Source organism: Stegodyphus dumicola, chromosome X1 (genome assembly GCF_044657685.1).
Source record: "Stegodyphus dumicola isolate Sdum_Otavi_A_Nest chromosome X1, ASM4465768v1".
In the NCBI taxonomy this organism is placed as follows: domain Eukaryota; kingdom Metazoa; phylum Arthropoda; class Arachnida; order Araneae; family Eresidae; genus Stegodyphus; species Stegodyphus dumicola.
The window spans coordinates 225,849,101-225,877,071 of NC_140780.1; the positions used below are offsets into that span (position 1 = coordinate 225,849,101).

Genomic DNA, 27,971 nt, shown 5'->3' on the forward strand with positions numbered 1-27,971 from the left:
CCTAAATTAGGTGCTATGAAAAGCCCTTCTGATATTGACAAGGAGATTGATAAGTTTACTACATGTCTTAATGACTCTTACTATGAGGCCACCAAGGTTACTCAAAGGTCTTGTAAAATCGCTCAGATTCCAAGGTACGTCAAATCTCTCATAGCCGAAAGAAACAGGCTGCGAAGGAGGTATAATATCACCTGGGACCCAATTATTAAAACGGAGTTAAATAGGATCAGTAAGCATATTAAGCTTGAAATGCATAAATTAAAGTGTGAGGCTTGGAATGTTAAAATGGAGGAGTTAAACTTAGACAGTGATGCCTTCTGGCAGTTTACAAAAATGTTAAAGAGGACGCATCAGTGTGATAGGCCAATTATTGCCAACGGCGTGACTGCTTATTCAGATACTGACAAATGTCAGATTTTCGCTTCACATCTTGAAAAGCAGTTTTCTCCCAATCAGACACCTCGTAATATTCACTTTGAGACCCAAGTCAGAATGAAAGTAGAAGAAGGGCTAGGTGCTCCCACGGCTCTAAATGCCGATGGTTTAACTAATCCAAGAGAAGTTACGGATATTATCTCCAAATTGAACCCCAAGAAAGCCCCAGGTATTGATGGAGTTACAAATTTAATGATCAGGAACCTCCCGCGCGGTGGAATCACAAGACTTTCCAGCATTTTTAATATATGCATTACGTTATGCTACTTCCCGGACTGCTGGAAGTACGCAAAAGTTTTCCTACTACCGAAGCCTGCAAAAGACATCACTAAGGCGGAGAATCACAGGCCCATAAGCTTGCTCTCTAATATAGGCAAGATCTTTGAACGAATAATTTTAAGGAAATTCCAGCCTTATTTACAGGTACTTCCGGAAGATCAGTACGGATTTAGGAGCGAACTTTGCACATCTAAACAACTGATTAGGCTTGTGGAATTTATCGGCTCTGCTCTGCATCATAAGAGTTGTACTGCAGTGCTCATGCTGGACGTGGCCAAAGTATTTGACCGTGTCTGGCATGAGGGCTTAATATATAAATTGATAATGATGAATTTGCCTAGAGAACTGATCTTACTCACCAAATCTTACTCACCAATGCGACTAAATCACAGCTACTTCTTGTTAGAAGGAAGAAAATACTGGTCTCAGTTCAGCCACTTTACCTATTCGGCCAACGTGTCCCGATGGTAAACAAGGCCAAGTATTTAGGTGTTTACTTGAATCGAAGACTCACGTGGAGTACTCATGTCAATTACATTGCAAACAAGACCAGAGGAATTGCTCAACAATTACAAGTACTGTTAGGGCGCAGCTCGCAGTTAGATCTGAGAAGGAAAAGACAGATTTATATTTCCATTTTAAGACCAATTATGTGTTATGCGTCCCCTGTCTGAGCGACTGCTACGAGCTCAGATATCAACAAATTGCAGGTGACTCAAAACACAATCTTACGCACCATGACAGGAGCGCATTTTTACATCCGTAACAAACTCCTGCGCGATGATTTACAAGTTGAATATATTGACAAATATCTGCAAAAACTTAACAGCAAGTTCTTTGACAAAGGCTTGAATTGCAGTAAAGGAAACTTTAATGCTGTACTGAACTATGTCTGCATTCCTGAGGACTACAATATCAGGCCTTTCACAGCTCACAGAATGAGGGCTCACAATTTTGTCACTTAGCCCACTCGTTTTCAAATATGTAAATAACACATTTTTATGCGTACATTACTTCACTTTCATTTGTTTATTACATGTTCAACACTGTATCCTATGCACATTTCATGTATTTTCATTTCTTTTGCATCTTCATAGCTCCGTACACGTGATTATTACTCTTGTCTCAGGGGTAAGAGTTAAGTTACTTTGATGATTGGACTTTGTCACTATGGCCGATGGGCCCGCTTTTCCTTACCCGCTCCGATTTCCTGGCTGGGAACTAGCTGATAGTTGACATTCTGATTGTCCTTAGGGGATTAGATCAATATAGCTTATTAAAGCCCAACTGGGCTAATATAAGCATAAGCAATTAGCACTTAAGCATTTAAGCTTCTACTGCACTGGGGCAGTACTTCCCAGTAGCATGAAAGAGATCCCAAGGGAAACTGGCATTAATGGGAAATCAAGTAGATCCTGAAGCAGGAAGTCTTGAGAGGATGCTAGGGAGAGAAGAAAGTGATGTGGATTTCAGCATGTGCCGCCATCTGGTGGCGGTGAATGTGGTGACAGAGTCAGAGTATTCTGCACGAGATGTAAATAATTTATTTTGTTGCATTTATTGCAGTTGAATGTTTAATTAGTGGCATAAAAAATATTTTTTTATGCGGGTCCTTATAATGTGCGTGCAAGGGTCTTGCGTAAGTTTCGCAAAACATTTTACGGCCAGGTAACGAACTGCGGATCTCCTAGTCAGTAGCTGCGTGCTTTACCACAGGGCTATGCGTTCTGCATGTAAAACAGGTGGGAAATGGAATATTTTCGTGGTTGACGGGGTGATTTCCTGTGAATAAGAGTGGGGTTAGATGTCTGCATTGATCATGTTAATGATGTGTGCAGCATATGGTCGCGTGAAATAATCATCTTCGAATATTTCATAGTCGAGGATGTTTGAAAAGTTTGCATGGGTATTTGCCATAGCTTTCCTGAAGAAGTTTGCATTTAGCTTGTTGATATAATCCTGTATGTATGCGATGTGTAGATCGTGGTGAAGGTTTTTATTTCTTATGAAAAAGGGAGCTCCGGTAATTAAACGGAGAAACTTATTTTGGACAATTTGAAGTTTATCTATTTCCGAACTTTTTGCATTCGCCCATACTGGCGAAGCGTACGTGAGCATGGGACGGATTATTGAAATGTAGATTTTCTTTTTTCTTGCGAGAGTGAGGCCTCAAGAATTTGATAGGAGACAGTTGAGTTTTCTGATGATGCCGGAAGTTTTCCTTTTGATTTCATTTATGTGGTTTGACCAGGCGAAGGTTCTATTGAAGATAATGCCAAGGTATTTAGCCTGTTGTCCTAGCAGTGTACATTTTGCTTATATGCGGCCCAGACTGTCCTTTCCCCATCGATGACGAATAGCTGATAACTTTGCGCTTTGTAATCGATTACGAAGCTTCGGTACTTTGTTTACGAATCCAAACATTAAAACTTTCGTAATCGATAAACAACGGCCATTTCATTATCGGTGGCAAAAAGCTGCCTATCGATAGTAAAAGGACAGTTTGGGCCATCCGAAAAAGCGGCGACCAAATGAATTTGTGAGTACCGAATCGGTACTTCGAGTCAACCGATGTACCCGTTACTCGGTAACGAATACATGTGGTTTACTCCAGCTCTACTGAAAACCCTAGCTACGACTCTGTTCACGATATACTTTTACGAAAGCTCAATTTTAATATGCTATGAAATCTTATGAGTTTTCTGATATTTAAGAACTAAGTTAAAGTCCTTCAGTGAAATTAAAAACCAGATTATCGATACTAAAATAACTTTCATTGCCTCAAAAAATTAACAATTCTGTATAAACATACTGTCAAAAATCTCTTCTGTCTTATAACCATACCATTTCACGGAGCTTCCTTTCTGGCGTGGCGTCAACAAAGAAACAAGAGAGAGGATTATTCTGGATCCGATTAGTGTTTTGTGTTATTCAGTGTGTTTCTATTGTAATTCTGGTCTTAATTATTGTGGATTAATACGTTTTTGACTGTGTTTTGTGCTATGGTGTGCGTTGTGGGTGTTAAGCCTAACACGTGCTAGTGTCAGCAATGGATCCGAAGGATTACCCGCCGCTTCCTCCGCCCGAGATTGTGAACGTTAGTAAAGAAAATCTCTCTGGTTTACCCGAGGAGATATGTGCGTATGCAGACAAGGTGTTAGGAAAAGGTTGGAGTCAGCTATTAAACAAGGATTGTTACGATGCGGAGGATTATCAACTCGCGCTTCAGCAAGTTCTGCTTCTGAATGTTGCAGTTCATGTAGATGAGCAGTTAACGGAAGATGATCTCAATACATTATCCAGTTAGGAGGATAAGCAAAAACGTCTGGATATACACCAAAAAAGGAGTGGAATAGCCAAAAGACTGGCTTTGTTATTTCAGGGTAAGTGCGACGTTTTTAGTGCCCAAAATCCTAGTATTGTAAATTTATCTTGTGATAAGTTGAATGTGAATGTTGTTAAGCATGTCCCTAAGATGCAGGTTATATCTACTGTTAATTCTGTTAACTGTAATGATACTATATCAAGTGTAAAAAATGTTAGTGATAAATCTGGTGCAATTGCACAAATTCCTAGCGGAGAAAAAACAAAAATTTTGCTTAAACGGCCTTCGAAAAAAGGAAAAAGATGTGTGAGCGAAATTCAGGATTCAGAAGGCTTTACACAGCCGCGTAATACGACTCGGCCTGCTAAATTAGTCAAAGCTAATGCAGAAATTAATGTTAGCAATAAATTTGATAAGCTAGGTGAAACTGCTAATGCAGATAATACTGCCACTAATAATGATATGGAAGTTAGTGAAGAGAATGAGGTTATTGAAATGCAACAACCGAAGGTGAAACCGATAATGGTGAAGCCTCCAATTAAATTTTCGGATTTCTCTAAAACATTGAGGGCTGAAACTAATTTAGACTTTGCAGCTAAAGTTACTGGTGAGTTTTTAAAAGTTTTTCCGAAAACGGAAAATGATCACCGTCAGATAACAAAATATTTGGATGAAAAAAGTGTAGATCATTATTTAATTACCAGAAAGATGGATAGGCCCATCAAAATAGTTATAAGAGGTTTACCTATCGATTGCCCCTCAGATGACATTTTTGAGGAGCTGGTTAATTTAAAGTATAAACCTCGAAAAGTTACCCAAATGCACAGAACCAAATCTAAGGCTCCTATGCCTTTGTTTCAGGTTCATTTAGATAATGTACCAGGGGTGCAATCTATTTATGATGTTAAAAAACTGCTATGTTTCTTTGTTGAAATACATCCTTATAAAGTGCGTGGAAATGTTGTGCAGTGTCACAACTGCCAACACTTCCACCACAGTAGTGAAAATTGCAAACTACAACCAAGATGTGTGAAATGTGCGGGTGCACATCGTACTGATAAATGTAATGTTAAAAAATTAGACTCTCCTATTTGTTGTAATTGTCTGCAAGAAGAACACACCGCCAATTATCGCGGATGTCCGAAATTCCCCCGACGTATAGTCGGAAATAAAACTGTGAATAAGAGTGCAAACTCAGAAAATGTAAATAATGGTGTTAAAATGCCTAGTACTTCTAATGCAAATTTGAGTTATTCTGCTGTTGCCTCCGGGCGCAGTTATGCTAGTGTAGCCAAGGGTGACGCTCAAAGATCTGTAAATACTGTTAATAATTTTAATGTTGATATGCATAAACAGACTGTCAGCAGTGGTGGTGCTGCTAGTGCTACTGTTGGTTCGGGTATGTTTATGGACTTTCTCAAAATAATCAAAGAGGTGTGTGATGTTTTTAAAGGCACCACAGTTATGAATGTTTTTCAAAAAATCTCGGCAGCCATACCTGAATTGCGGGCTGCGGAGCATTCAATCGATAAGTTGTTTATATTATTTAATGTTTTTGACAGTGTTTTTTCCAATGTTGAATAATTATGTATAGTGTAAACAATAGGTACTTAAGTATTATTACTTGGAACGCAAATGGTTTGTTCCGTAAGATTAATGAATTGCGGGATTTTGCAAGTGAGCACAGTCGCGACTTATTTTTCCTACAAGAACACAAGCTTGACCCTAAAATACCATTGTGTGTGGCAAATTACTATACCTACAAGTCGCACAGAAGTACTACCGCTCCTCGCCCACGTGGAGGTGGCACTGCACTTCTTGTCAAACGCTGCATTCCCCATTATCACGTGAACATTCCACAGCTATCTGCATCACAACAGACACTAACACTCCATACACTTTTGTCTCCACCTACATTCCTCCCATGAGACCTGTGGCTGTCGTTCATACAGACCTTGAAATTCTACTCACACTTGGTACACATGTTATTATTGGTGGAGACTTGAACGCAAGACACCGCGCATGGAACTGCTACACTTCTAATGCAACAGGCAGACTGATTTATTCCTTGGCCGCGTCGGCACGGTTTAAATTGGCAGTTCCAAGTACCCCAACACGGTATGCTGCTGAGTCCACCGCAATTATTGATTTTTTCTTGTTGCGGAACACCAGTTCTCCACTGGATATTTCCGTACTGGACGAACTTTCAAGTGATCACAATCCTGTTAGGATTATTCTGGACCTCAGCAGATATACTACATCAGACACCAGGGCCTTTCGTACAGACTGACAGGTCTTTGCCAAAGCCCTCTCCAACACCCAGTACACTTTACCCACGATACACAAGGGGAGTGACATTGATAGTTTGGTCAAGGACCTCACTGAAAGTATACAAAATGCTTATGCGAAAGCACAAGTTGAAGTTAAACCTGGTATGAAACACAAGCCTCAAGAGCTCAGATTATTGATTAAAGAGAGAAATGCTGCAAGACGAGCGTATCAACGCACCAGACACCGTGATGATAAAAGGAACTTCAATCGCCTGTGCGAAGCGGTCAAGTTTCTCACAAATAAACTCTCACAAGATCGCTGGACTAACTACCTCAGATCTCTTTCTGCAGAGGATAACTCCTTATGGAAAGCAGTGAAGAGGTACAAAAATGCTATAACGCCATTCCGCCCCTTCACGGCCCTCAACGGATCCATTACACCGGAACTGAGAAAGCAGAACTTTTAGTTCAGCATCTGGAATCTCAGTTCTGCATTAACAACATTTCAGACTCAGACACTGAACAGCTTATTGCTGACTTCCACTCCAACTTTACAACACAGCCATGCACAGACAACATTATCTCAGCCATGCCATCGGAGGTCTGTCTCTATATCATGCGAATTGCGAAAAGGAAGAGCCCTGGAGTAGACGGTGTCACAAATGAGATGATCAAGCACTTCCCTGTCAAGATAATACTCTACTTCACCAAGTTAGTGAATATCATACTACGATGGCAATACTTTCCAACTTGTTGGAAAACTGCCAAGATTGTCCCTCTGCTAAAGCCCAACAAGCCTGCGAGTGCTCCTGAGAGTTACCGACCAATCAGTTTGCTAAGCTCAATTAGCAAAATCGTGGAAGCAGTTATTCTACATAGACTAAACATCTTCCTGGATGAGCAGAAGATCCTCATACCCTATCAGTTTGGGTTCAGGCGTAAGCACTCGACAACGCATCAACTCTACAGAGTTGTTGAGTTAATAAGCAGTGGGATGCAACAACATCGTGTCACTGGTGGACTTTTCTTAGATGTCGCAAAAGCCTTCGATAGAGTATGGCTGGATGCCCTCATATACAAATTACACAACCTGGGACTCCCAGGCTACATCACAAACATAATTAAATCCTACCTAACCGGTAGACACTTTGTCGTTCATGTTTCTGGTTCATTATCCACAAACCGGCCTATACGGGCTGGTGTTCCACAGGGATCCCTTCTGGGCCCTACCCTATTCAATATTTACGTGAACGACATCCCCACTACATACAACACAACACTAGCCATGTATGCAGACGACACAGCTATCCTTACGCAAAGTGCATTTGTTAGTTCAGCAATACAACAGCTACAACACCACATCCACTCGCTAGAGACTTGGCTGACCAAATGGAAAGTCAAAGTGAACGTCGACAAGACACATGACATACTGTTTACTACTAAGAAGAATTTCCCGACTCACCTGCAAATGTATGGTGTGGACATTCCCTGGGTCAAGCAGGTCCCTTATCTTGGGGTGATCCTCAGTAAATCTCTTACATGGAACCCACACGTTACACATATTCTCAGGAAGTTTCGAGCTAGTAAAGCTTCACTCTTCCCCTTAATTGCTCGAAACAGTGTTCTATCTATTGATAATAAGTTGCTCATTTACAAAACCATGTTGCGTCCAATTCTTAGTTATGCATGCCCCGTCTGGGCATACTCGTGCAAAAGTTTGAGAAGGCAGTTACAAGCTGCCCAAAACGGGGTATTGCGTATGATATGTAATGCCTCCTGGTACATTCGGAATAGCCAAATTCGTAAAGAGTTAAGAATAGAGGATCTTTGTGATTTTTATTGCCGCCTATCTAGGGCATTTTATGATAAACAGGAACTTCTGGACAATCCTGTGGTTGTTAACTATTGTTATGATATTAGGGACCCCAATTTCAGTAAGCGCCCAAGGGCGATCCTAAATGTTAGTAATGTGTAATTTTGTATATGTGTTATGCAAATTGTTGCTCAGATTCTTTATTGTATATTGTTCTTTTTTCTTCCTGATTCTTTTTGTTTTTACTAGTGGCACTAAGGCGTCGCACTTCGTATTTTGTTTCTCTTGTGTGTACATGTATTCTTCTGTGAAATAGTTGTTAAAAATAGTTAATTATGTATGGATTAGTAATTAGGTACTTAAGGAAAAAATATGTATTTAACTATTAGCAATTATGAATTTAAACTCTTGCTCATTTAATTATTTAGCACATTCAGTTATATTTCTCATAATTCGAAACTTTTATCATGTTATTCGATGAGGGGTAGGGCTATGGCGCCCAGGCACCCTGGTGGTTAAGCACCGCAGTTCAACATCTAAACAAAGAAACAAATTGATGCCAAATATGCTCGCCACATTTGCCAGAAAAACACAGTGGAGCTTCCTTCATTTAACGCAGGCCACCTGACACTCTTTTTCGCCTCTCACACTTCCTTCCACACTGCTCTTTCCCCTCCTTCCTGATTCTTATCAGAAGTCGAGTAAAAAGATGTTTCTGCATCTTGACACTCGAGAATAAAATACGATCTGTGTGTGTGTGTGTAAACGTCAAAGCGTTCCCAAGCGTAGAGGATGCTAAAGTCAAATAGGTTAGAATAGACTTTAGTCAAGGAGGCTATTCTAACCTCCTTGAGTAAAGTATACCTCTCCTCAGACATACAGCCTTAAACTAAATAAGTTAATCCTTATTATTAAATTTTCGTAAAGGATCTTTCTTTCTTCCGCGATACCATTTCACCTTCTCATTTTTGATTTGTATGTTAAGCCCCATGAGTCTTTTGCGAGTAATGGTCACTATCACAGAAACAACTACTACTACTGATATTAGAATTGCAGACAGCTGCATAGAAGAAAGGTATTCAAATGCACCTTTGAAGTAAAACGTTAGTCTTTCATAAAAGTTATGTGTTGACTCTAGGAGAATGGCGACCGATAATGAATCGAGTCGAGCATTACCTGATCTTGTAATAGATATTGATAATGTAGATGATAATTCTGTTTTATTTTCGAACAATGAAATTCCTTCTTCCTCAAACAAGGGCATGCAAGACTGTCAAACTCCTAATTCCCAACGTGGAAACAAACATGGTAATAAACAGTTGAACTGCGAAGAACAAAAGTCAGTAAAAACGGATGCTAGAGCAACTCCTAGACGTCCCCAATTCAATAATAATAAAGGTAATAAAAACTATTTAAAATGGAGTGTTCAGTTATTTGTCATTCTTGATAGTATATGCAGATGTCATAACCACGTTCTGTGTTGACACATAATTTTATTCGTTTTCACACAAATTCTATTTGAATGGAATCATGTATATATCTTCTACCGTATGCTATTCATTAGAAGTCAATACTTTTTAAAGGAAAAATGTGAATGAATCAAATTATGCATCTCATAATCAAATGTTAGATGAGGTATTTTCCCACTGATAACATGCTTGAAAGGAAACAATGCTGCTTGCTTTAAGTAAGAAATGCATTTTAAAGCTGTAAATGAATAAAATGCAACAGCAGTATGGCTTAGAAAGCAGCATATGATCTGTCGGTATAAATTCATATGCTGTTGAAGCTTATATGAGTTAATAATTAAAAAATAAAATTGTATGGTCTCCAAGCATTTTGTTTGGTTGTAGTTCAGCATGTGATAGGGTTGTACAGAATCTCATTCTATTAAAATAAAGTGAAAAAGTTGTACTTTGTAAGCATATTCAGTGTATTTTGCTTTTCCAATAATTGTATTTGGCTTTCTTTATGTTTCATCTTGCACCCAAACACACTCATTGTTCATATTTTTAATTGATCCCAAATATGTGCACTTATCATTTGGTCATCCTTTTTGTTGGTGATCTTTATTTGAAGGCAGAATTAAAAGTTCATTGATAAATATCAGCAAAAAAGTATTTTATAACATTTAATGTGGTATTTTGTATTATCTAGCTGTAAAAGGATGTTGTTTAACTTATTTAGCATAACAAAATGTGGGTGAAACAAAAATCTTAAAATTAAAAAATATAAGGATTATATTATTACATTAATCAGATTGATGACATTGCATGTGTATTATTTACAGACATTAAAAAAAAAACGCTGGTTAATCTTTGGATTATGGTAACTTGGCGAAAATTTGGCAACCAAACCTGCTACAGCAACCTCCTACTTTTTTTTTTTTTTTAGCGCCATTTTGTCTTCACGAAGTAAAGACAGGTTTCTTTTTTTTTTATTTACTCAACATTTTTTCCAACAATCTGCTAGCCAAATGACACTTATGCTAGAAATTTTATGGAACAAAAGTACTTAATCATCATGAATATTAACTGCAAAATTGCTAGAAAGTGCAGAATCGCAAACTCCTTGCCGGATTTTTAAGAATGGCACACACATGGTAACCATGTACACGTCGACCTATTTTCACTTAAAAAAACATCCCAGAATTGCACAAAAATGGCATCGAGCACACTCTTGACTTTATTCATGTACACTACTTTTTTCTCATAAATTACAATAATTTGCACGAAAATTTTGTGAATCTTTAAAGTCGGTAAAAAGGACATATATGAAATTACCTGATCGCGAAAAAGTATATACCCTTTCCAAGGATGAACATTTGCACGTATAAAATAAATAAAATATCCAAAAACTTTTCCCTCTAAATTATCTGTTATAAACGTCAGCTGCGAATTTATAATGCAAACATTAAAAATGGTTGCAAATACTTAGTGTCAAATATTTAAATTATTTCCATGCACATTTACTTCTACTGAAACGTATTCCAAAATGCTACAAACATATAATTTACAAAATCACTTTCATATAATTAAAATATAATTAAATTAAAAAACACTACTTAAAATATAAATAAACACATACATTAAATTAATAAAAATTAGCTTAAAATCTTAATTACTAAACTAATTCATTGCTAGTAACAATTTTCCAATAATAGCATATTAATTTATTTATTCCTTATATTTAGAACAATGCATAAAAATAGTATCCTCAAATGATTAAAAATACTGACTTACCTAATCTTCTTCAGAATCTTCAGTGCATGGCGGATAAACTTCCTTCAGATGTTATTATTGTACCAGGTAGAATATACTGCTTAATAAAACGTAATAAGCAATCTTTACTTCTATCTCGCACAACCTTAAAGAAAAACTTAATACTACCCCTTTCAATCCCACCAAATACCCATTTCGAATTCACTTTAGATAGGGCCATGGGATCCAAAAATTAAGCAACACTGTTTCACACAACACAGAATGAAGTTAAATACAAAATGCTATAAAGTACTGCAGATATTTTTCCAATTAAAGAACTGTGATTTGTCCATATATGTCACATGACATATCTCATGATCTCTCATTTCTCTCAGACAAAATAATCCATAATTGGAACTGGGTACTTCTCACGTTATTGCCAAAGTCTTAGGTAGTAACCTTTATCGCCTACCGAAATGTCGCCAAACTGCCTGTTACCATATTCTAAAGATTAGCAAAAAAGCTATTCTAAATCGGATAGCTTTAACCGGAATCTGTTAAAATGGCCCACCAGCAGCCAAAGCGGTGAAGTTCCTTGACACTCATAGTTTCACCTGCGTTTGATTCCGGGCTAGTGGGCTGGCTGAATGAACGTTTCCGGGATGATTGACATATGTAAAATGGATATGAGCCAGTTTCCCATAGTAACTCCGCCCCGAAGGCACCCTTCCGCTTAGGGAGGTAGCCCTTGTGTGCTTTGCAATAATCAAACTGAACTCTCTTTATATGAGACGCACTTACATGAACTGGTACATGTATGTATACGTAGGTACATATATAGGAACAGGTACATATATGTACGTACAGATGGAGGACAAAATAATGCAAAAACCTGTGAAAAAGTATGATGTATTTCACATCTGCAATGCAGCCGCACCACCTGCAACAGAAGTCTGACATTTAGTGAGCGTGAAGAGGAAGGTCAATGCAGGTGACTCTGAACAGCAGTCACCTGTGTTGCATGCTTCGATCGAACTGTCTGTGAGAAGTTGAAATGTCAGAGTTCCAAAGAGGAATGATAGTTGGAGCGCTTTTAAGCAAATCTTGTGGGATGTGCAAAGAGTACGGTATCAGCTGTTATGACAGCATACACGAAAGAGGGTAAGCCGACGTCTTCAAAGCACAACAGGGGCCGAAAGTCAAAGCTGGCTGATAGGGATAGACAGGTCTTGAAGCACATAGTAGCCCGAAAGCACAGGCAATCATTATCCGAGATAACATCCGGAATGAACCGTCATCTCCAGACCCCGTTTCAACAAAAACTGTCAAAAGGGAACTACATGCTGCGAACATTTATGGCAGAGCGGCAATTCGTAAACCTTTGGTGAAAGCAACTAATGCTTTCAAGCGATGCCAATGGTGCAGAGATCACAAAGACTGATCCCCACAGCAGTGGCAACAGGTAATAGGGTCAGATGAATCATCATTCACCATATTTCAGACGACCAAATGCTTTTGTGTCTGGAGAACGCCCAAAGAAACTTTTGATCCTGACTGCCTCTTGCCGACTGTGAAGCATGGGGGGGTGCGATATCTTGGCGTAGTCTTGGGCCACTTGTTATTCTGCATGGGAGGATCACATCCTATCACCGTCTAAGGATCCTAAGAGATCATGTCCATCCTTTTGTTTAGACTGTATTCCCTGGGAAGCGACCACCTTTTTCAAGACAACAACACCCCTATCTACACTACTAGGTGTATTCAAGAATGGTTCAAAGAGCATGACGATGCAATTGAACATCTCGCTTGGCCCTCTCAGTCTTCGGACTTGAATATTATTGAACATTTATGAGCATATTTGGAGTCCAAACTTCATTCCCGATTTCCACCTCCATCCGGACTTTCGGAATCAGAGACCGCTCTGCAGGAGGAATGGCTTAATATTCCTTTAAATATTGTCCATGACCTTTATGCATCTATCCCACGTCACATTCAATCTGTACTTCAGTCAAAGGATGGTCCAATCTCTATTAATAAAGATTTTCCATCATTTCACAGGTGTTCGTATTATTTTTTCCTCCATCTGTATATATTGTACATATATCACCATGCACATATATGAACCTACCAGCAGCCGAGCAATAATGTTTTTGAATAATGGTAGTTTTGTCTATGGTCCTGGTCAATAGGCTAGCTACATGGGTATTTTTGTGGTTTTTCCCATGTGTAGCATGTTTTCAAGCTAGTTCCCATTAGAAAGTCCTCCACTTAGCTAGATCTCGTGTGCTTTTGCCATAATCGATTAATTCAAACCAAATGAAACATGCATATGTACTAACTTATGATTTGAAAGTTGTGCATTTTTTTAAGATTTGCTTATGATCCTGTTTAAAAAATATGGCATGTTTTGCCATATTCTGTTTAATTTCAAAAATACAACTACCTTGTATGCCTAGTGAACCAAATGTATACATATAAATATCGATGTTGTTACTGTATATTATTATTTTAAAAGTATATAATAATCTTTATTGATTATTAGCAGAATGTTAAACTTCAGTAAAGGTGGTGTGGTGTATTTAATTACGGCAAAGCACACTAGGGCTATCTGCCTAAGGGGAGGAATGCCTTCATGGAGGACTTTCTAAGGGAAACTGGCTCGTATACACATTACACATGGAGAAAACCACGAAAACACCCATGCAGCCAGCCCGTTCGTGGGATTCAAACCTCGGACCGAACTACCAGTGTTCTAAACTTCAATAAAGAAATAAAATATAAGTAAACTTGAATTTTAATACATTTAACCTTTTTAGCTAAGGACACCTAAAGTCATTTGTTGTATTATAATATATAACAGTACAAAGTCTGAAATCGGGACTTCAGTGATTCTGGATTTGGGATTTTTCTGGATATTAGATCATTAGTTTAAATCTCGTAGGATGGCATTTAGAAATTATAAAATTAAAAATATGAAATGGTGATTTATGAAATAATGAAGCATTTATGATCTAAAGGGTAACAAAATTTAGAAAAAAAAAAGCTTAATATTTATTTTTTTACCTTATTAAGCATTTCTTTCAATGTAAATTGTTTCAGTTTCTTCATTTTTTGTCCTAATACTTTCTCCTTAATTCTGTACACAGACATAATCTTAAAGTACTGTAACTGCTGTTTCGAGAATTCCGACTAACTTGTCAATCGAATTTTTCTCATTTTCAGTAATTTCTCTGTCACTTTCTTCACTATCGGTAGCGGTGTTTTCTGGATCTAGAACCATACTGCAAATTTCGCCATTTATTAATGATTTATGATCGAGAAGCATTGTCATCACAATGGAAAACTATCTTTTATATCATCTTCATTTATTACCGCTTCTCCACATTTCTTTACAAAATCGGTAAAATCCTAGGAGAGCCCACACCCTTGACGACACAAACCGGGAAAGTGCAAAATCACCCACTGCTTCGTGTGTTTCTGAAATTCGTCAGCTTGAAAATAACAAGTAAAAGAATTGCACAAACTCTGTATCCATGTACACATCGACCTATTTTCACTTAAAAAAAAATCCGAGAATTGCACAAACTTGGCATTGCACCACTCCCTTGAATTTGTCCATGTACATATCGACACGGGCCATATAAGTGGGCACACCAAGCATGTGGGCTGTGCTAGGATCCAACCACAAAATCCATTAACCTTTTCGTGACGGTGCACCTTTGTTTAAGACGCTCATGCGGTATGGAAGGGAATCGAAGGCAGTCACCGTACAGGATGGAGGTTTTGCATCGCTAAGCCTAATTTTATAAAAAAAATCAGAAAAAATAAAAAAAGTTTCGCTTCTAGTATCATAATTTTAGATTATTGCTTGAGCTCTTATATATGTTAAAATTCGCACTTAATAACGTTTTTTTCTTTATTTTACATGAAAATATACTTAAAAATTGCTTATCTTGTAAAATAATTTTCAGAAGTGCTATTCAAATTATTCCAAAGTTTTAATTGATCAAATCCATCAATAAAGTTTAAAATGAATAAAACAACACAATAAAGACTATTTACAGTAAGAAGTAACAAAATTTAAAATGAAGACTGTGGTAAATCTCGAAGCATAGAGAAGTATCACTTTCTAACTCTTAGAAAAAATGTCACTTTGTAACTCTTTAGAAAATGAATCATCACTCTCATCTGCATTAATAAATGGTTCATTGACCATACGAGGGTATTCTTCCTCTGATAAATAGCGCCTTCCCACCATAATAGACTGGAGGTGAGGCTTTATGAAATAAAAAGAGAAGAAACGGAAACATAACTGAAGGCAATGCAAAACGTAACGAAACTCCACATGCTAACCCTAAAAGGAAAAAATAGAATAAAAAGGGAATTGGATATAAATCAGCCACGCAAATGTTTTCATTAGCACGCAGCGATTTAAAGAGCTCACCTCTATTTACGCTTTCCCTCCCCACCCACCCTCGCAAGAGTTGATGAGTAAAATACCAAAGTCAAGCAGAATATATCAAACTCAAGGTCAGGAACCTAAAATGTGTTCATTTCAAAAGTAATGGACATAGGATGCCATCTAGTGGCCTTCAGAAAAGCGTCCCAGCTTAAAATACGTATACGCATCACCCATCCTCTGCATGCAATATCTAGCGATGCGTGGATGGGACGCCCGGCTGTAAGAGACGTTCTTAGGGAATGCGTATATGGGATGCCCGTCCTGAAAGGGTTCATTGGAAAATTTCACCTTTGTTTTGCGATATCCGAAAACCTTTAAAATTAGCAGCTATCATCATCAAATTCAACTATTCTTCACTATACATATTTGGCTATGCATCATGTGCTTGGCGACTAACTACAAGTTGCTCCGTTAAATTTTATCTTGCTTCTATCGCTCACAGAGACAATTAAGCCTGAATTATATTAGTTTAGTTATTTATCATATTTATGTCTACTTCTTGCACATGCTTAAGGCTTATCAGAGTTCTGAATAAATAAATTCACACCATATACTTAAGCCTTATTGAGCACAGGCACTAGCAAACTTACTGCCTGATGTCGGTCTCTGTCGGTCCTAAATTCTGCGACTCGATGCTGCCATACAAGCCCTGGCACTGGTTCTGGGTTTATGTGAATAACAAATCAGTTATTCTTAATTCAAATAGCCCTAAATTTAATCTGTGGGTCTATGAGTATCATCAACAAAATTTATTTTTAACATACGCAAAGAAATTTTTGGTAAATTTTTCCCTGTCAATATTTTTTAGCACATTTAACTTAAATCTGTAATCATCGCCAAGCGTAACATCAACATAAAAGGTTACCACACCCTTTATTATTCAATTACTCACATAAAAAATTGTTAAGGTATTTCTACACGAGTCATTACTCAATTTGTCATGTTTTGATAAACATGCGGTCATGAAAGGAAAGTATAATAATTATTTGCCAGGTTGGGGTTAGATCAATGATGTATCTATGTGGAATGCTTCGGTTTGAGATGTATGCCAAGCAGATACGCAGCAACTGAGCAAAATATACTGATCATACAAATTTATGCTAAAATGAATGTTTCTTCAATAACACGGTACTTTTTTATTTAGTGTCGAAGTGAAATTAAGAATCGGGACTCTCCTGGTGTTTTATTATGTGCAGAGGGCATTTGATTTTGCATCAACTGAATGCGTATGCCCTACAAGAAAACGTTTTTGGCGGTTTTGAGGTCCGGATTTTAGATTATTCTAGGTAGTGGACATCCAGATTTCGGACTTTGTACTGTATTCCACTGTCTTTCAATATGAATTCTGAATTTGTGTAGTTAATATGTATCAAAAGTTATTCATCCAAAATATTTTAGCTATTATGTTCCAATTTAAATGCCTTTCATGGCTAGTTTATTTACATTCCGCAGAATAAGTAAGCATGTTTACATCAGTGGCGAATAATAATGAATTTTTGGAAATAGTACGTATAAAGATTTTTCTGCTGTTAAAAGTGAAAAATGTGGTAAAGAAAAGGCGGTTAAAGAATAGTGAAATTTTGTTTAATGAATCAAAGATCGGTTCAAGTGTTTTTTTTTTTTAAGGGTTAATAATCCAACTGCAGATGTTATAGCAGAATTAGCATAGGGATTAAATTTAAGGAAAACCTTACTGCAGGAGGTTTTTCAAATAGTTCATTTGTTTATTTATTCTCTCATTTCAGAGCATAAAAAAGTACTTTAAAAGTAAATTCATTACCCAATATGCATTTTTTTCACACAATTGTTCGTTGTTTTTTTTTTTTTTTTTTTTTTTTACAAAAGGAGTACCTTACTTCCCACGAGAGTTTTCATTTTTTTAACCTCTTCATAGTTTTTTGCCTTCTACAGTATAACGCATTTCTCCTGCCTTCCTTTCATGGTATAGTGGTTTTGCACGCTGGACATGTATTCTAGAGGTTCGTGGTTAGATTACCGGCGAAGGCGGTTGCTACTTTTTCATCTCTTCTGCTTCCGAAAAATTCTTATGTCTCTACAGTGGCGCCCGAACTAAAAGGGTTATGGATGATGACTCTCCACACCTGGGATTTGGCGATTGGGTCATCTAAAAAACCCCAGTTGCCCTTTAAAAGGGGGAGTATATAAGGTATTTCTCCCACTTTCCTAACGTGCCTTCGTGGTGGTGTGGTTCTGAACGCTGGGCCGGTATTCCAGAGGTTCATGGTTCGATTCCCGGTGAAGGCGGTTGCTATTTTTTCATCTCTTCAGCTTCCAAAAAATCCTAATGTGATTACAACTGATATTGTTTAAATAATAACTAGATATTTAAATAAAGATAATGGAAAAATATAAGGAACTAAATTCTCTAATGATTAAATTAAATGGTTAAGGACATAGCTTTCAATCTGGTCACTTCGTTTTGTCTTTTGATGTATGTTAAGCCCATCATTCTAACTTCGTCAACTTTGGGAGAGTAAGTTTTTAATACTTTTCTCTAGTTTTCAGTGTAATGAATACAGATTCTCATTCGTAATAAGCACCACATCATCATCTTTCAAATTTTGTTGCAGTTTGCATCACTTAGATCTTCACTGTAACCTTCATAAATATTTTATACTACAACATTTTCAAAAGTGCTGAAATAGCTCTAAGTTCTGCCATCAATTACCATATTCAGCTTTTCTTGAGTTAGGCTATGTTCTGCAAGAGCACTCAAAGCTATTTAAAAGATCATTAGATGCTCTTACCAGTGACCTAGAATGAAGACAAGTTTCATTTTATGTTATTAGAGTTAAAAACTCTTAGGGTGTTAAAATAAGAGTTTGTAAACATCTTTTTGAATGATGTTTCAAAGATTTAATCCCAGCTTCCCCAAACCTTCCAAAATGAGGTGCATATAAATTAAAAAGGGGTGCACTTTTAATTGTTTAAACTATTTATTTATAAGCCTAGAATAATTAAGACACAATAACACGCCAAACAAATACTAATTCAGAAGTCAAACAACAAAAATCAGCATTAATTTGAAAATATGATGCTGTTTTCTGTTGTTTGACTTCTAAATTAAGCCTAGAATATTATACGTTACAAAGCACTAACATAGTTCTGTTTTTACATCCATCCAAACTGTTGCCATTCACAAGCTACTAAATGTTAAATGTTGCCGTTCACAAATTACTAAATACTACATTTTCTTTTTTTTTTAAAAGAGTTCAAAAGTTTTTTTCATCAATCTAAATACCTGGCCAGCTTTCTAACTATTCTCCCACTTCTAGTTCTTTGCTCACATGGGACATCTTTCCACAGTAAATGATTTCCAGACTTTTGTTTATTCTGGCTTAATGTTTCAAAGATTAATTTTCTCTTAGTTCAGTGTAACTTTTATTTTAAATTACTGTGTATTGACTACAAAAATTGAAGAAATAGCACAGCCTTGCTTGTTATTTCTTTGTTATTTTATATTTTCATTGCATGATTTGGTCAGTTTTCAAAAAAATTGCCAAACATAGCTGTATAGCCAAATATCGTCTTTTTTACAATTTTGATTTTGAAAATTAAAACCTATGTCTGAGTCACTTCTGCTAACTTCTTGTTTAGATGAAGATCATAGTGGACATCAATTGAGAAATGTAGATATTATGCAGAATGACAGTGTGACTGAGGAATGATATTTAACAGTTCATGCGAATAAACTGAAGGAAACTTTTGTTACAAGTAGGGTAGCATACAGATGATTCTCATTCAGTGATTAGGTCCAATAGGATATGCTAGCCAGTACCTGGAGAGACTTTGTAGAAGTTATGTGATAGAACAATATATTCATTCAGTAATAGAATGGTATTTTGGTCTGGAACTTTGGCAAGGGAAAGGCCAAATCAGTGTTGCTGTTTATCTTCTAAGATCTTTATTCTTTTACATTTGGGTTGTGAGGATAAGCATTGATAAAAATAATGTGTTATTGCTAAGAATATTTTAACAGCATAATCATTTCCAACACAGAATCATTTTTCATGTTATCATCACAAGAATGGTTAACAACTGTCACTTTAAAAAATTTCATTGCAAACATTCATTTAGATCAAGGGTTCTCAACTGGTGGTACGCATACCACTGATGGTACACAAAGAAGCAAAATATTTTTAACTATTAAATTCAAAAATTAAAACCCTAACATCCTGATTTTTTCTCTAATACTCATAAATTTATGCAATCTGAGCTTTGTTCAAGGTCAGTAGATGCTTATAGACTTGAGGAAGAGGCGAATGATCTGCCTGCATGGCAGTTTTCGTGGTTCTTCCATGTTGTACATTTCACAAATATTCTTTTAGTTGTAGACACAACAAAATTTGCTGTAAATGATGTTTTTAAAAGAAGTGATACAAATGGATGCTGTATTTAATAGGAAATAAAAATAAGTTCCTATAAAAAAGATAAAAGTATCTTATTAATTCTCTTAGAGTTTACCGATTTATTAGCATGTCAGCACTTTATGTCACCATTTCATATTGCTACATTTTCAATGAGAATCATTTTTTTTTTTTTTTTACGTTGGTTTGCTGCCTCTAACAGTAGGTATTTTGTCTTCTTGTTGCCTTACATTCCTTAGTTTTAATAACGTCTTCCAACCGAACATGGTCACTTGGAAACCCCAATTTTAAATTTCAAATTTGTTTTATTATCTACTTCAAATTTTGCAAAACTTTAACAAATTTTTGTTTAACAAACTCAACGATTTCAAAGCGAGCAATGGCAGCACTGTACGAGGGGAAAAAATAATCTCCAGCGCCTGAGACTGTGTATCGGAAATTCTAAAGGTATACTGTTTTTAAATATTTTGTGATATTGCTGTTGAATTGCATTTTATTTGTTTTAACTGCGAAGCACATAATATTTAATAAATGAAGGTAACACACTAAATGTTAAAAAAATGCCCTTTTGTGCATAATATAAAACTGAAGGCATTCAGATTTTCTTTCTTTCTGTTTAGCCCAAAGGGTGTTAGCGCAGAAGGAATAGTCTTAACTTGGCTTTGACATTTTGCATAGAAAACTTAAATGCTCGTTTCTGTTTTCAATTTGTTGTCACCAAATATTATTGTCGTGTGTTATATTTAAAAAAATTAAATAATGAAGAATCTGCATAAATGTATGTATGTTTCTCACATTGTGATAAAACAACGGTACCTAGAATCATCAAATTCAGAATAATGTAACCTCCACCGAATATTGGCATCTGGAAACCCTAATTTAGAATTTGTTTTATTATCTATTTCATATTTTGTAAAGCAATAATGAATTTTTTGATTAAGAAACTTGATAATTTCAAAGTGAGTAATGACAACACTGTACGAAAAAATTATGTCCAGCCCGCGAGACTGCGTATCGGAAATTCTAAAGATATGCTCGTTTTAAATTTTTTTGCAATATTGCTGTTGAATTGAATTTTATGGTTTAAGTGCGAAGAACATGATATTTAGTAAATAAAGGTAACACACAAAACATTAAAAAAATCCCTTTGGGCATAATATAAAGTCTGAAAGCTTCCAGATTTTTTTTAAATATTTCTCTTCAGAAATTGAAAAATAATCATTGTAAAATATAGTGGTGGTACTAAAGCTTTCAGTTTTTGTTTAGATGGTATGTGTTAGTCAAAAGGTTGAGAACCGCTGATTTAGATGTCATAGTTAAAATTCTTTTTTAAAAAATGAAAGCTAGAAAAGAATTCTGTTAATAATTTGCCTAAAAGTGCTATTTATACCATTTATTTGCCTTTAATTTTTACAATTTTTTCAAGTAATGAAATTTTCCAGTGGGTTTTAATAAGTAGGATAGCATTTGTGTTCTGTTATTAAATGCTTAAATTAGAAAGTTTCAGCTGATTTTATTCACACCATTCTAAAAGAATATACTTGAAATATTTCACATTGAATTTTTCTTTCATTTATGTCATCAAAGTAATGGAATTAAGATCTATTTTTCCAACCAGTTTATGATCTCCTAAATTTATTGATCTGTCATGAAGTTTAATAAATATAAATCTTGTTTAATTTTAAAATCTGCGCTGTTTCTTTAATGCAAGTACATAAAATTTAACACCTTGTGCATATTTCAAGTCAGCTTTCACTAAACAATTTATGTTAAAAGTATAGCAAGAATGATTGCGGTTCCTCTTTCTGTTTTGAGCATGAATTACGTAGAATTTTTAGTTTTGTAATTTAAACTTTAGTATAAGATTACTTTTGAAAGTGATAACTAAGATTATCTGTTTTCATTTTCCCAAAATGGAAATTCAAGTTATGCTTTTGCTTAATGTTTTGATATTATTTTATTATGGGCAATATTGCTTTAATTTTTATCAAATAATTGTCATGTTTCACAAGGCCATTCATAAAATCAGTCTACCTAGCAAAAGAAGCTAAGAAAATTGAGAATTCTCACGCTATTGGCACTGAACTCAAATAGTATTCAAATAAATATATGTGTGAATGATTGTGTAAGAGTTGCAGTAGGTAAAAACCATATACTAATTAGAAAACATCCTTAAAAATCTGAAGCAAATGCAGGAAATTTCACCTTTATCTGTTCAATCTTAAAATTGTGCAGGTGGGAAAAAGGGATCTAAGATAGACTAATAATGAAGAGTGAATTCTCCTGTCCGTGAAAGTTGAAGTATTAACTTCAAGGATACCGAAGCATGATGACAACTTTGTAAGAAAAAGCAAACATAGTCTGATTACCTTTTGTATAAAATGAAATAAAACGATTTTCTTTCTAAGTAGCACAGTTTATCTTTAAAAACAATTTTCTAATGTTTAGAATTTGAAGAATTTGAAATAATATAATTTTGGTTGAATTCTGCAGTATTTGAATATCCAATTTAATCAATTTACAGAGCAAATTACATCCAAATTTTCATAATTTTTCTCACTTAAAATGAATGGCATAATCTATAAATGAGAATTAGTCTAAAAATGAGATGGCAGTGGTGTAAATAAGGATATGCAAAGATTGTTGTCAGATAGGGGCCCAAAGGTTTAGGGACCCCTTGAATGTCCTGCTGAACTACATTTATATTATTAATTCAGTCCTGTGAAAATTTTGTAGGTATAACGCTGATTTTTGTTGTTTGACTTCTGAATTAGTACATTTATATGTTTAAACTTAAAAGGAGATGGATATACGTGATGAAATCTGTCTTATCTTAAATTTTTAAGGCCCCCCCACCTGCCTCATATGTATATAGAGAGATATATATATACATATGATGCAGATAGGAGTCCCTTGGAAGCAGATAATGCAGCTGAATTTAGTGTTGCATACACCCAAACTTCAACTGTATAAAAAACAAAAAAGCTCTATGCTAATGTTTGAATTGCCCTCTAGATGAGAGCTTTCAAGTCATTAGTTATAACCGAAACCAGACAGTTGCTCAAGTTTATTCAGGCTTAACTTCTAAGATCAGAAATGCTGGAGCCATATAGAAGGCTGTCAGGAAGAAGAGAAAAACTAAATAAATAAAATATCTGCCGTATTTGATGGCATATAAGAGGCACCCTTATTTAAAAGGCCACACACATGTAGATGTAGAAAAAGTTACGTGTGTCTAGATCTTTATCTGGGCTAAAAATAGCATTCAGTATTGAAAGTTAACCTGTGTCCTTCACGAGTTTATGTATATTCATATAGGATGACACACGATTACGTGTATTCATTAATTGTCATCTTCTGCATTATTGCGCCAGTTGCGTCAGTGTTTCATTTCTTTTAATGTATATGTGTTTATTGTTTGCCTATCTCATTAACCCCTTAGACCAATATACATATGTATCCAATGTACCTATGTATGAAACTTTTTATTAATTGTATACTGAAGCATATATATGCACACGCCGTTGTTTGGTCACGTCAATACCACATATTCTCCATTAATATATTTCCGATGCAGCCCTTTCAGGAAGTCGCCAGGGTTGTGTTGTTCTAAATAGGTGCGGGTACCGGCGTCACCACCGGAAAAATAAGGCCTCCCTTCTGCTGCGAGTGACGTCAGTCAGCCAGGGACTAGTAGGCATAACAAACTGTCACCGCTCCTTTCGGTAGTAACGTCAACGTGCAAGCATGCTTGTAGTTTTAGCGGGAAATTTCTATATTTCATAAAACATTTAATAATATTTCATTTGTTAATAATCTGTTGAAGGATGGTTTATACTTGTTGTGTTCCTAACTGCAGAGGAAACTATCCAAACACTGAAAAAGTACAGATGTTTTCTATACCCAAATCGGATTCGTTGCGCAGAAAATGGCTCCGTGCAATTCACCGGCAGAATTTCATCCCATCAAATCAGTCTAAGGTACGTACAATCAATTTTTTAAACTTATGATTTATTTCTCGATCAAAAATTAGGCCTTATTGTTGCTTTTTTTATACTAATTAAACTTCTATATATGATATTGTTGTTATAAACTTAATTTGAATTCTATAAAATCTGAAATTAATTATCCTGATACATAAATCAACAAATAATACAGTTCGTCATTAATTCTAAAGCATTTAAATCTGTAATGAAATTTAGTGAGATATTATTTAAAGTATAATATTTAAGTTAATATTAGGTAAGCAAAAACTTTCTAGAATATCAGCTGACTTTCAGTATACATACACATCATTCCAGTACATAATGTGTAGAGTATGTCTTGAAGTACTAGGTAGATGAATTTTAGCTAGTATTTTTCAGGTTCCAAAATTTATTTCTGAATGGAAATCTGTATTTTCATTTTACATTTAAATTATTTGTAAGATTTTTCTTATGAATCTACAATGATACTCAATACTGAATTTTTCATTCTTTTTAGGTTTGTGAGAAACATTTTGTCGAATCAGATATTGAAAGAACAGTCGAACATTTTGATGAGAAAAAAGGAACTTCAATAAAAATTAATTTAATTCGTCCAAGGCTTCGAAAGGATGCTGTACCTTCACAGCTGCCTGGCTGTCCAAAATATTTATCAGGTAAATCTTCAACATCAAGAGAAAGTGCCGATGATAGAAGAGTTCAAATTGATAGAAACAATATACAGAGTGCTCTTGCTGCAAGCATAACCAGTAAAGAAATTTACGACAGAAAAAAAATGTTTTTACTCGTTTTCTGAATTTTTATCGTGCATAAAGTCTGAGAATGTTCCTGATGCTTGGACAGTTATTTTCAAAGACGGTAAAGTTGTTTTTTTTATTATTGATACTGAGTCTGTACCGATTATTGAAGCTTCAGTAGTAGTGGCAGAAAATTTAATGTGTCATGTTTTTATCGGTAAATCAGAATTAAAAATAATAGATAATGAAGTGTTTCCTAAAGTAATAAATAATATAAATAGCTTGTTTGAAGTTTTAGACTTTGTATTGAATATTTCTAAACCACAAAATGAAAATTTATTTTCCAATGTTATAAAAACAGCTATTACTCTATTGAAAACTGTTAAGACTGATGATAGTGATAAACAACAAACTGTTGAATTCATTACAGAACAACTGTCCAAACTTATTTGTAAAAAGGAACGCATACGTTATTCATCACATATGTATGTTTTCTTCGTTATTTTATATTCCATTTCTCCCCATGCATATAAATTTTTTAGAAGTTCATGCAATATCATTATGCCACATCCAAGAACAATTTACAGAATATTTTCTGGATTTAATACTAATCCCATTAAAGAGCAGTCTGATGAAAACTTGTTATCTTTCATAAAACAAAAAGCAGATGGCTTGAATTCAGAAGACCTTATAATTACATTAATGTTGGATGAAATACACATAAAACCATATATAGACTATAAGGGAGGAAATGTTGTTGGTATGGCATATAACAGTAATAGTGTTGCAAATACAGCATATGTATTCATGATACAAAGTTTATTATCATCATTTAAAGAAGTTGTACATATACTGCCCATTAAAAGAATCCAAGCTGAAGACCTTTTTTCAGTTTTAAAGAAAACAATAATTGGTTTACATAGTTTAGGGTTTAAAGTTGTGTGTGTTGTCAGTGATAATAATGCTATAAACAGAAAAGCAATGTCTTTTTTTCTTCCCCACCCCAGTTAAGTATTGTTTATCAACACCCATGTAATAAAAGTGATCCTTTGTTTTTTATCATCGATTCTGTTCATATCTTTAAAAGTATAAGAAATAACTGGTTGAATCAAAAAAATTGTGAACAAGCATTTTATTATCCTGATTTTGATGATTTTAAGAAATTACCATTATCCACTGCCTCATTTAAATCACTAAAACAGCTTTATGAAATTGAGTCAAATTCTTTAGTAAAATATGCATATGGATTATCCTTAAAATCCCTCAACCCATCAAACTTGGAGAGACAAAATGTCAAACTTGTTAACAGTATTTTTAACAATTATGTTATTGTTGCTCTTTCTACCATTGGCAAGGAGAATAATATTTTAAATTATGCTAGTACTGCAAGTTTCATAAAACTAATTTATAACTGGTGGAATATTGTCAATGTTAAAACACCTTTGAAAGTTCAGAGGCTAAATGATCCATTGCAAATGCCAATATTGCCTAATAATTCTTTGAATGAAAAGTTTTTAAAAAGATTTCTGTTATGGTTAGATGTTTGGAAAGCTAATGCTCCCACAACTGGGACCTTTACAAAAGAAACACATTTAGCTGTTTCTCACACCACACATGGGTTATTAGAATTATCTAAGTATTGTTTTCATGAGTTAGGATTTAAGTATTTTCTTGCAGGAAAGATGCAGACAGATGCATTAGAAGAGCGATTTAGTAAATATCGCATGCTTGCTGGATCTCAGTACCTAATATCAGTAAGACAAATTTTTGAAAGTGAATCAAAATTAAGAATGCAAAATTTTCAACCTTTATCTCTGAGATCAGTAGCACGTGGGAACATTTTAATCGACTGTATTGGAGAAGACTGTGTTACAGATGATAACTCAAATGTTTTAGACTTATGCTCAGAGTTCAATATTAATATTTCTGAAAATGATTTTCAAAATATTCAAAATGTGTTACCAGTCTTAACTTATATATCCGGTTATTGCTCATATATGGCTGCAAAAACACTCAGATGTAATTCCTGCTTTAAATTAATTGTCCTTGACAAAAATCTAAAATTAAGTGCAAATTATAATTTTATACGAAATTTAGACAGAAATGAATTACTCTTCCCCTCAACAGTTGTTGTTACTGCAGTAACTTATAATTATGTCGTAATACAAAAATTATTAAGCGAAGAAAATGAAAAAAAGTTTTTGAAGCAAAATAATCAAAGAAATATTGTTATTGAATTATCGTCTACTATTATTGATGAATGTGATTTTTTCTTAGTCGATGAAACTTGTGATAATGGCCATTCCAATGACATTTTATTAAATATAATTTTAAGAACATCTACAAATTGTTTTTTAAAAAATTATTGTACTAAAAAAAAATGATCACATGCCTGTAACAAAAAGCGAAAACTGCAAACTGTGAGTCTTAATGCTAATTAAATTTTCCATAAAAAACCATTTTCTTTGTTAATGGCTTTTTTAAATGAGTATATATTATTGCAAATATCAGTTATGAATTCATTCTATATTACATGTACATAAAGTGCATTTATTATTCATTGCTCTGAGAAGCTGCATTAAATAAAATATTATTAAAATTTTGTGTATTGTTTTTTTAACTTATTTTAATAATTAATACATTTATTAGCTTTTTCTCCATTCAATTTCTGTTCAGCTGGTTTCAAAATAATCAATTTTTTTTACTGCTTTCAGTAGAATCAGTTTTATATGCTATGTTCTGTACACATGAATAATGCACAAAATTTTACTCGCCCTTTTAAATTATTTTATGAAAAGCCTAATAATTCCTGTAAATGTTTATCAATGCTAAAAACAACAAAATTCTTAATAGATTTGTTAAGAAATCTTTTATGACCAGTGTTAAAACTTATAAATTTAATGTGGAAACAGTTTGATAATAATTAAAATGCAAGGGACATTTTAAATACCCAAAATTTTCAAAGATCATAAATGCAAGGAAATTGAACATAATTTCTCCCAGTTGCATAACTTGAAAACTGACTTATAAATGCTTTTATATTGTAGTATATCATTACACCATCACTAGCTTTTTCTAG

The 27,971-nt window shown here is 34.9% G+C and overlaps 2 protein-coding genes across 7 annotated transcripts in view; both read left to right on the plus strand.

The window, feature by feature from the left end:
- The first annotated feature begins 8,871 nt into the window (after window positions 1-8,871).
- Window positions 8,872-27,971, plus strand: part of LOC118181053 (uncharacterized) — a 112,090-nt gene continuing 92,990 nt past the window's right edge. For 3 of the 5 annotated variants that reach the window (XM_035350128.2, XM_035350131.2, XM_035350130.2), the window contains exon 1: window positions 8,872-9,520. In XM_035350128.2, the coding sequence (XP_035206019.1) occupies window positions 9,265-9,520 (256 nt within the window). In that variant the 5' untranslated portion in view covers window positions 8,872-9,264. The remainder of the gene's footprint in view (window positions 9,521-27,971) is intronic. The other 2 variants (XM_035350132.2, XM_035350134.2) reach the window with 1 other exon arrangement.
- LOC146993429 (THAP domain-containing protein 2-like) lies at window positions 23,480-27,496 on the plus strand. 2 transcript variants are annotated; one of them, XM_085808695.1, is made up of 2 exons: window positions 23,480-24,152; window positions 24,655-27,496. In XM_085808695.1, exons 1-2 carry the CDS (start codon window positions 24,000-24,002, stop codon window positions 24,949-24,951), a joined length of 450 nt encoding a protein of 149 aa, XP_085664821.1. In that variant the 5' UTR covers window positions 23,480-23,999; the 3' UTR covers window positions 24,952-27,496. The 2 variants fall into 2 exon arrangements, with proteins under 2 accessions (XP_085664821.1, XP_085664820.1); XM_085808694.1 differs by having other exon boundaries at window positions 23,546-24,152.